At 36.7% G+C, this 9826-nt stretch overlaps 2 protein-coding genes across 2 annotated transcripts; one reads left to right on the top strand and one right to left on the bottom strand.

Annotated features, from left to right (window-relative positions):
• Positions 1-492: 492 nt before the first annotated feature.
• On the bottom strand, positions 493-1506 carry LOC116213623 (protein PLANT CADMIUM RESISTANCE 7-like). Its single transcript, XM_031548640.1, has 4 exons — positions 1410-1506; positions 1199-1270; positions 837-1040; positions 493-673 (listed from the first exon to the last, which is right to left on the bottom strand). Exons 1-4 carry the CDS (start codon positions 1504-1506, stop codon positions 591-593), a joined length of 456 nt encoding a protein of 151 aa, XP_031404500.1. The 3' UTR covers positions 493-590.
• A 6085-nt stretch (positions 1507-7591) lies between these two features.
• On the top strand, positions 7592-9687 carry LOC116214930 (protein PLANT CADMIUM RESISTANCE 5-like). The gene is made up of 4 exons (XM_031550438.1): positions 7592-8333; positions 8614-8685; positions 8824-9036; positions 9206-9687. Exons 1-4 carry the CDS (start codon positions 7688-7690, stop codon positions 9286-9288), a joined length of 1014 nt encoding a protein of 337 aa, XP_031406298.1. The 5' UTR covers positions 7592-7687; the 3' UTR covers positions 9289-9687.
• The last annotated feature ends 139 nt before the right edge of the window (positions 9688-9826 follow it).

Below are 9826 nucleotides of genomic sequence, written 5' to 3' on the forward strand. Positions count from 1 at the left end.
GGATATTTTCTATTCATAAGACTCACATTCAAGACATATTTTGGCGTTCACACTGATAATCAAAAATTCAATGAGTCCCGACTAATTCAGTTTCAATGTGTAGATTTTCTCTATTCACAAGACTTGAACCTAAAATCTTATTTAAGAGGAACAAACGCCAAACCACTTAAACCAATCTGCGTTGGTCAAATATGGGATCTTCATTAAGGAAAATAAATATTGAATCGTTTGAATTAATTCATGTTAATTTTTATTTATTTGGATGATAATCCATGTTGGTTTTTAACCTAGCTTACTATAGCTACCTTAGCCTGGATAGATTTCCGATAATTCGGGAAAAATTACCGATAACATGGGCTAACATATTTGAGAGAATACCTACCAATATAGCACGATAACAATGTCAAATGATTTTGTAAGAGACCAAGAGAACCGAATATACATACATTTACTTTCTTTTTCTTGGTCAAGTATACATTATACTTGAAACAAACGAAGGATGGATTTACATTTGGAATTTTGATCAAAATTACGTACAAACAATTATATGCTTTGACTGCCTAAAATTTAAGATGTTAAAACTAATTAATTCAACGGATCATGGCGGAAATGGTAGGGACCTTCATTGCTCCTCCGGGCTGGTGCATCATCTTATCAGCATTGGCTGCCCAACCTATACATATGACACGATAAAAACACGTGAGAAAATCATCGTATATGCACGTACTACTCTAGAAATTCTCTACACGCCCTTCTAGTCTCGTAATGCATACGAGGTAGGACAATAACTTTCAATGAGTATATATATATATATATATATATATATGGGCACGCACCGATTATGGGGTCGAAGCCGCGGTTCTTGAGCTCGCGGTGTTCCTGGCATAAGGCTAATGGCAGGCCGAAGGTGTGGACGAGGCAGTCGCCGCAGGGGGCTGGCGGCAGCGAGTGGTGCCCTCTCAACTTCGCCCTGTACCGTAAGGTGTAGAAGCACGCGAATCCCAGTAGCAACGTGCTTATTAGCCCCGCTTTGCAACATGCTGCAAATGCATGTATATAAATAAAATTAGCTCGATTCTGAATTTAACAAATGCATATGTTTTTTTTTATTATATTTATCGATCTTTCTTATAACTGGAAAATATGTATACCGAGAATAGAAAACTGCGTTTCGTGAAGATGTTATTGTTGTACTTACAGGTTTTTCCTCTTGAGATAATCTCAGCATTCTGACCAAACGTGACACAAGGACAGAAACAAGCAACAAAAGCTTCAACACCCACGACCAAAAAAAAAAATTTAAAACATCAGATTCAATTTCTTCATGAATATGCTCACGTTTATTGTAATGAAGGGGGACTTTTCGCCAAACAAATGGGAACTAAAAGAAATTATCGAGGAGGCCTTACAAGTCGGGACATCCTCACGGCAGTTGAAGAGGCCGGTGGTCCATTGCCCGGGGCTGGTCTCGGCCAGCGGCGATAATTTCTGGTTGGAAAAAGGCATTATAGTAATCTTGGATTCCTATATATATAAAACTAGTTGTTTGGCGGAGATCTGAGTCGATCAATTCGTATTGACCGATAAAATTATGGGAGGATCGTAAGAACATCGGGGCGAAGGAGGAGAGAAGATGAGGAGGAACAGGGCGATGAAGATATATAGGAGGGGGTAGAGGAAGTAAGTAACTGTGCAACTGAAGTAGTTAGATAATTATGCCTGATATAGGCCTTGTTGGTTCATTAATGACATTGATTAAGATTAATCATCCGTGGGACAAATAATATTATAACTATTAGACGCTTGTTCCCCTTAAATAAGGTCTCGAATTTGAGTCTTGTGAATGGAGAAAATCCATGCCGAGATAACTTTACTCTCTTAGTGTACCAACCCGGCTCGAATTGGATTAGTCAGGTCCCAATGAGTTTTCGGATATCAGATTACACGCCGAAAAAAATATTACATCTATTAGATAACTTCCCCAGCCCAACGTGTGGCACAGCAGAAGCAAAGGAAGTTGCAGCGGGCAAGTAAGTCTGTTTGCTCATATTATCTCTCTTCTTTTTTTGGTTGCGATGACGGATGATATCCTCAGTTTATTGACCAACATTAATACTTCCACTTTAACTTGACCATAATCACGGAATGCTTCCAATACTCTCTTTTAAAGTTTGAACACTGATCGATCACGTTGACTAATCACATCAATGACTTAATTAATTGATTCGTTGCTCCTGAAATTTGTGACATTATATATTATGTTTCAATATATAGTTGAAAGCGTAAAACGACCGATTCTTTTACCAGCCACATCACCCTCACTCACATTAGGTTTTGAGACATGATCGAGTCGGAAATCATGACCTATCAATGTGTCGAGCTCGTACATTCGATTTTATTATAGCAAAAAAAAGTAAAAGGAAATATGGATTCGCGATTACATTTGCATATGTTAAATAATATTAATTAGAATAATATTTATATTTGTATATTATTGTAATATGAAATAATTGTAGTATGTGTAGTTAAGAGGTTGATTAATTTGATTCTAGGTTTTTATCATCCATTTGGAGGAAATAATTTTTAGTTAATTAATTACAGGCAGGGCGGGTGTCACTTTAGTGAGGCCACAAAATTGGATACATGCATTGACATTGACAACCAAGTTGCTACATTAGATTCTTTCATTTTTTTTTAATTATTTTGAAATATTCTTTTGTCCCTCTTTAAAGTTAAGGACTAAGCTAAGAACATGCCTAAAAACATCATCAAATTCCTTCGCAAGGAAAGATATTTATATTAGCTTAAGTCGCTATTGATATGTACATATATGTTTATATTCCTTCAAGTACATATATAGTGTTGATAAAAAGTAGTTAATATATATATAATCTCTGTTATAGATAATTATTATTATTACAATTAGAGCACCGCTCCATAAAATAATTTCTTATTGAATCGAGCTTATATATATATATACACACACACACATATATGTGTATATATAAAAAATTGGCCACTAGCCGGAAAGTCAAATTGTGATCATCTACATCTTGTTTGGTGCTTAACGTAATGCTTAAATAGTCGCCCATTTCTTCGGTCCTCCAGCTCATTTCTCCTTTTCCAATTATCAAAAAATTCTCCAAAAATTGTGTGACATAATTAGATCCTCTTTTCGTTTCATAACAACCGTTTTTCCCGGTAAGTGCTTGAAAGATGCGAGCCGAGGTTGCTAGGGCGCAACCGGAATTACCCCGACGATGAACCCGAATTAACCACACGAGAATGTATAGCAAGCAATGCACATCGATGACCTGGTCTATTGTTCATGTGAAACCTACCATACATCTGAAGTCCCATCATTAAGCCTTTATCACTCAAGAAGGCGAAGATTGAGCCATGCCTTTGTCACCTGCCAAACCGACCAAGTACTTGGCATACGGAGGCGGCAAACCCTACCATGTAATAAGCTTACAGCCGAAGTGGAATGGGTCGAACCTCATCACGTTAGCCAAATCTATCATGTTGTAGTTGGTATATGGGTTAGAAAGTTTCGTTAGCCACTCTGTGATCTCATTATTGTCGATATGACTAAGATTTAAACAAATTAATTTAGAACCCTAATATATATATATATATATATATATATTTATATGGGGATTTCTGCGGTGACAAATTGTCACTCTGACCATTATGTATATAGAGTAGACACCCTATATGTGTATATAAATGAGCTACTAGCACAATATGGCAGGGTTTTTCTTTCTTTTTATTTTTTTATTTTATTTTATGTATACTCTAATATCCATAAGTTTTACGGGCTCTGACTAATCTAATTCGAACTGAATTGGTCCCTTAAGAAATAAAATTCTCCCAATGCAGAATTTTCTCAATTCACAATACTTGAACCTGATATTTTATTTAAGGAGAGCAAACGCCGAACCGCTTAAATCATATGACAAGAGATATTATCATGAAGCTATTCGGTCACTATTGGTATTAAAATGATCAATTTAATTAGCTGCACGTAGAATCTCTAGCTTTGCTTTAAAGATATACATATATAAAGAATTGTTGACTTTGACTTGGTTGTATATTTTATTACCCTCAATTGAGGATCGAGTAAAGAAATTTATCCCTGTAATAGCATCCTTTGCAATGGGCAGCATTGTTTTTTTTTTTTGGGTGAAAAGCATCGTGTTTAGGTATAGAGCAATTTGCATCTTTAAAATATATATGCTCAAATATAGTAAAACGCAATAGGGTTAGGGTTTCATTTCACTTTTTTTGATGTGGTTGACCGAATTTCTCGATTAGCTGTCACATATTCTCATTCTGCAAGAAAATACATCATGAGAGTGTATAATGAATTAATAACTCGAGTAACGTTCTCTTCCAGATATTAGATACTGCAGCATTTCTTTCTCCTTTATCTTTTCAAATTCTTTTAGTTAAATGGATTGTAATAGAGCTATATATCTCCATATATAGATAAGATGTATATATATGCACGCGGTTATTGATTCGACAACCTTTTTTATATTTAGGATGAGCTTAATTATGCTTTCCATTTTTTTTTCTTTTTATTATAATCAATGATTTTAATTTTTTCCAATAACAAACAAGGTTTGTAAATTTTCTATAAGGAAACGGAAATAAAATTTAAATAACAAATCACAAGCAATCTTATGATAAGAATCGAAACTAGCTACTAAACTACCAGACAATAGCACGTATCACTATAATACACATTGTTTCTCAATTATCAATAATTTAGGTTAAAGAGTATTGTATAGTAAAATTCTCGATTTAATTATTGTTATTAGAATATATATTTCGGAATATTTGTGATATACTTATCGTGTATAGTTGATTCTATATCGGGACACATTCATTGTACTTATATGTATCTATATATACATGATATGATGACTCGATTGACTCACGACCTTAATTCTTTATGATTCTTTTTTGTATTCATTCCAAGATAATAATAATTCATTTAGTCATGGCGAAGTACATATTCATTCACATATGTACATACACAATCATATATATATATACACGCAATCATATCTATATACGCACACGGATATGCTTAGACACACGCTCCCACACGCTTAATTTAGATTAAAATAATCGCACATCTGATAAGCTTAGCTAGTTGATGCAATATACACTGCAGCAGTGTACGTACGTACCATTAAATCAACATCACGTAATATACAAGATAAAGAAATCGACGTCATATCTACGTGATGTCCATCTTCTATATTGCTACAATTATTCATGCATTATATATGTGCATAGATATTTAATATTACAGTGGAAATTTTTATCCATGAAATTGTTAACGCGTAATTAAAATGGAAAAATTGATTAACCAAAAGTGGAACCGTTGACTTTGACTCGTATGACACCAATTTTGCCTCGACTACAATTACTTTGGTACGCAGCTAGATTCATGCCTTTGGTCACTTTCCCGAATCTCAGAGATGAAGAATAAATTTGAATAAGCCAATTTATAAACTCTAAAAGAAAATGATATTATACCTGCGGAGACTTATATATGAGCCCCTTTCGTTTATCATTTTCCCATTGCAAATGAGGAATCATAGATTTAGTAATAAGTAATTAGTACACATGAGTTTCCCTTGTATAATCAAAAATTGTAATTAGGACAATGAAAAAAAAATTATGAAAAATTTCACTAAAGAAAATCGAATTCGAAATTTTTTAAAATTTAAAGGAGAATGTGTGTGTTAATACACTATATTTACGTCTCAGACTTTTGGATGAGGTTCGAGAGCCCATTATCAATCAACATTCTCTTGTTATCCCTTTATTATTTGAAGCAGCAACCAAAATGGAAAGAGAGGTGCATATAAAGTAAATGGCATGGTCGAGAACTCGGCCGACATGAGCACATTATATGGCAGTTACAGCGTGCCGTTTTATGCATGATTTAGGTGTCGTTTTTGGTCAAAGTAAACGCTTCCCATGGCTGATCATATGACATGAACTCTTATGCTGATCTGTACAATGATCATAGACTGGCTACGACGACCTCTGACTTTGTCACTCTCCAAAATTACAAGCTCCCCAGCAAAGTCAACGCTGTTTACTCTCTCTCTCGGAGGAATCTCCATATATATACATATATATGTATATATGTATCTGTTCTCATCACCTCTTTGTCCTACAGTTACTGGTTGTCATATAATTGAAATTATTCTTCTCATTATACTCATCGTATGTAAATTTTAAGGATTGCAACACGTTATGAACAAAGCCTTGTGAGGAATTCTTCAATGGTCCTATATCGGTATGTGACGGAGGATGCACTTATGGAATTGCAGCATATAAGTAAATGAGCTTTTAATCACATGCGTAGAGGGTCATAATATTGTACAATGAAAGAATTTTATTGATTCTTTCTCGCCTCACCATGATGAATGACCATTTAAAATTCTCATTGAAGAGCTACACTATGAATGGAATATACATTGTAAACATTCACAAGCATATGTATACAAGTTTTCTTTTATTGGGGTCAAGTTCAAGAAATATATGTATGTATATATATGATCATTGATCAATTTGATCACTTGCGGCGGTGCGCATAATTAGCCGCCCGCTGATAGAAGTAAATAAACAAGAATTAACTCCAACTTTCACGCGAAGTAAGTAAGTAAAAAGATCTTGACAAAATGATTATACTTGTCCAAGTATTTACATCGTTTTATCAGAAAATACTAGTTAACAAGAATATGATTGAAGTTTATCCCATTGGGATGAACTCGGGAGTCTCAAATTGATGGGCCAAGCCGCTAGAGTAGCTAAGGGTGCGATAAACTCGTTTTATCTCTTCCCAATTTTCAATTCTTAAAAAAAAAAAAAAATCTCTATCTACAAGCCTTCGCAAGTTGGTCTAATTAATTTATAGATCATACAACTGGAAATGAGAATAAAATTAATTACAAGTTGTTAAAAAGAAGTTCTATTTCCTCTATGAGGTAGAAAAAGAAAATAAAAAATCAATATTGACAAATCTGCAATCACATTGTTAACCAGAGTCAATATATAGTTCGTATAGTGAAGATCATCATATATGCACTTTAATCTTCAAGTACATATAATACAAACAATACCGTACCACGGCGAATAAGTGATTAAAAAATGCATAATTGGGTGAGCTTTTAACTCCCTATGACAATTGGTTTCACCCTGAGCTAGTGGGACTCGCCCGGTATACATCGAGCTAATGATCTTGTTTTCACACGTTCACTCCATATATGGCTACCTTGTTGTCATCAATCAGTAGAACATGAGATTAATTAAAATATAAATTTTTCGATTCGAGTAATATGAACGATGAAAATGTATGATTAGAATAATATTATATTTTTTAGTGGATTGACTCTACCCAAAATTGAATTAGTGAGAGTCTATTGAATTTATTTTTGAATATCATATGGTGTATGCTGAAAAATATATATACATTTATGCATTATGCACTTATATATTTCACGCAGGTATATTTCAAACTTGCATCCTAACGACTAGCTCAATTATAAAAAGCCCTACTCTTATCTTTCACTTCTGAAGGAGACTCCTCTCTCTCACAACTCTCTCTCTTTCTCAAAGGCTGAGAATATAGAGAGCTAAGGCTGCAGCAACGCATACAATGGGACGTCCCGAAGGAGAGTCTTCCGGCACGCCGCCGCCGTATGCCCAGCAGCCTGACCCCGGCCACGGCACTATCCCCGCCACCCCCTACTATGATCAGGCCCAGCAAGACCAACCCTATGGCCTTCCACCGCCCGCCATTGACCAGCCACCTCCTCAGCATCAGACCGTCAGCAGGGCACCGCTGCATAGCCCGCCGCCACCACCTGGGCCTGTCCAGTTCCCTCCTCCAAGCCCTCAGATGAGCCCTGCAGCCCCTCTGCATCAGCCTGCGGCATACCCTCCGCCTCCCACAGTCTTTCCTCCTCCCCAGAACCCTCCACCACTGGAAGCCTACCCGCCGCAGAGACCGGCGGCATATCCACCTCCATCGCCGCAGCAGTTGGCTCAGCAATACCCGCCTCCTCCTCCACCTCAGGTCAACTGCCAGCCGGTGCAGTTCCCTCCAGCTGGAAACACTCATCAGGTCAACTGCCAGCCAGTGCAGTTCCCTCCCGCCGGGACTGCTCAGGTGGGGTACGGAGGGCAGATGCCACCGCAGTCACCGATTAAACCAGCAGCGGCAGGGATCCCTGCAATGCCGTTGCCCAATACTGAAGGGTGGAGGACTGGTTTGTTTGACTGCATGGAAGACCCTATGAATGGTACGTACGTCCACATACATATTAACAACTAATTAAGCTCTCTTAGCCATCAAATCCATACTTAAGATCGTCAGATCTATATATGGATCCTTCGATCTAATCGAATGTAATCTCACATCATCTCACATTCACGTAAAGTCATATATATGCAATATTATACATACGGGGTTTCACGAACTATGATTACTACAAAGTATGGTATAGTTGGTAAACTGCATAATCATCCGCGGTCCTTTAATTCAAAGAACTAATACTTGTGCATCTCCGTTTCGTATTTCAGCTATTATAACATTTCTGTTCCCCTGCTTGACGTTCGGTCAGATCGCGGAGATCATTGATAATGGCCAGACCAGTAAGTTAGATACCTCAATTCTCTTCCTTTTCAAGTTGGAATGGGATATCTTTTTATAGGTATGAATATGTATTATTTTTGTTCCCTAATTGACTATATATCTAATAATCATACAATGATGATTATAATAAATAACAGATTGTGCGACCGGTGCGATACTGTATGCGATGATCACGTCGTTTGTCGGGATGCCGTGCATCTACTCGTGCACGTACCGCACGAAGCTGAGGAGCAAGTTCGGTTTGGTGGAGGCGCCCGCACCCGATTGGGTCGTGCACTTCCTGTGCGAGGCCTGCGCCCTTTGCCAAGCTTACAGAGAACTCAACCACCGTGGCCTTGACCCCTCCTTAGGTATCGTGCATTCGTTAGTCATTAACCAAAAAGTCAACGCTCCCCCCAAAAAATCAATTTCATTTCACTTTTCATCCCCAAAATTGGACTGATAATTATACAGAAGAACTTAATGGGTACGACTGTCATTTAATCAGGAACCTGAGTCCTTAATTGAAAATTTTTCCAGGGTGGCAGGGGAATTTGGCAAGGAATCAGCAGCAGCAGCATCAAATGGCGATGATGGCCCCCACGCCACAAAGAATGATGTGATGGGTCCTCTTAATTTTCATCATTTTTCTTTTCTTTTCTTTTCTGTTCTTGTTTCTTCTTCTTTTTTTTTTTTGGCCAACTGTTCTTGTTAATTATTATAAAGATTAATGATGTGTGCCTATGGGAATATTAATTGTTCTATTTTTTTTTTTTCGGTTTGGTCCATTTAATTTGTACTGATAAGTCTCCATCTCAATTATATGTAAAGTTGTGGATGTTATGTCGATTTGATTACTTCTCCACTATGAATTTAATTTTTAAGCCCTGATGTTGCATGGATCGTCTGATTTTCTGTCCTCCTATGCTTAACTTAGCTCGCATGTTTATGATAATAATCTGTGTGTATATTGGACCTCTGAATTACTCAATGAAATGCTTTAAAGGTTCATAACCCATCATTTCGTATATAGGGCACGTCAACATTTGAGTGGAGATCACTTTCTATCGATAGATTGCAACATCTCGTGATTTCAACCCAAAAAAAAAAAAAAAGTCTCTTGTACAGTAAACAATAGCTGTTATCTAGTGGTGATGAGGT

This window comes from Punica granatum, chromosome 7, assembly GCF_007655135.1.
Source record: "Punica granatum isolate Tunisia-2019 chromosome 7, ASM765513v2, whole genome shotgun sequence".
NCBI lineage: Eukaryota > Viridiplantae > Streptophyta > Magnoliopsida > Myrtales > Lythraceae > Punica > Punica granatum.

Coding starts and splice junctions, on each gene's coding strand:
- LOC116213623 (XM_031548640.1), bottom strand. CDS start 1,506: ATGCCTTTTTCCAACCAGAAATTATCGCCGCTGGCCGAGACCAGCCCC. Junction 1,271..1,409: donor CCGTGAGGATGTCCCGACTT/GTAAGGCCTCCT, acceptor TGGGTGTTGAAG/CTTTTGTTGCTTGTTTCTGT. Junction 1,041..1,198: donor TATCTCAAGAGGAAAAACCT/GTAAGTACAACA, acceptor ATGCATTTGCAG/CATGTTGCAAAGCGGGGCTA.
- LOC116214930 (XM_031550438.1), top strand. CDS start 7,688: ATGGGACGTCCCGAAGGAGAGTCTTCCGGCACGCCGCCGCCGTATGCC. Junction 8,686..8,823: donor CATTGATAATGGCCAGACCA/GTAAGTTAGATA, acceptor AATAAATAACAG/ATTGTGCGACCGGTGCGATA. Junction 9,037..9,205: donor TGGCCTTGACCCCTCCTTAG/GTATCGTGCATT, acceptor AAATTTTTCCAG/GGTGGCAGGGGAATTTGGCA.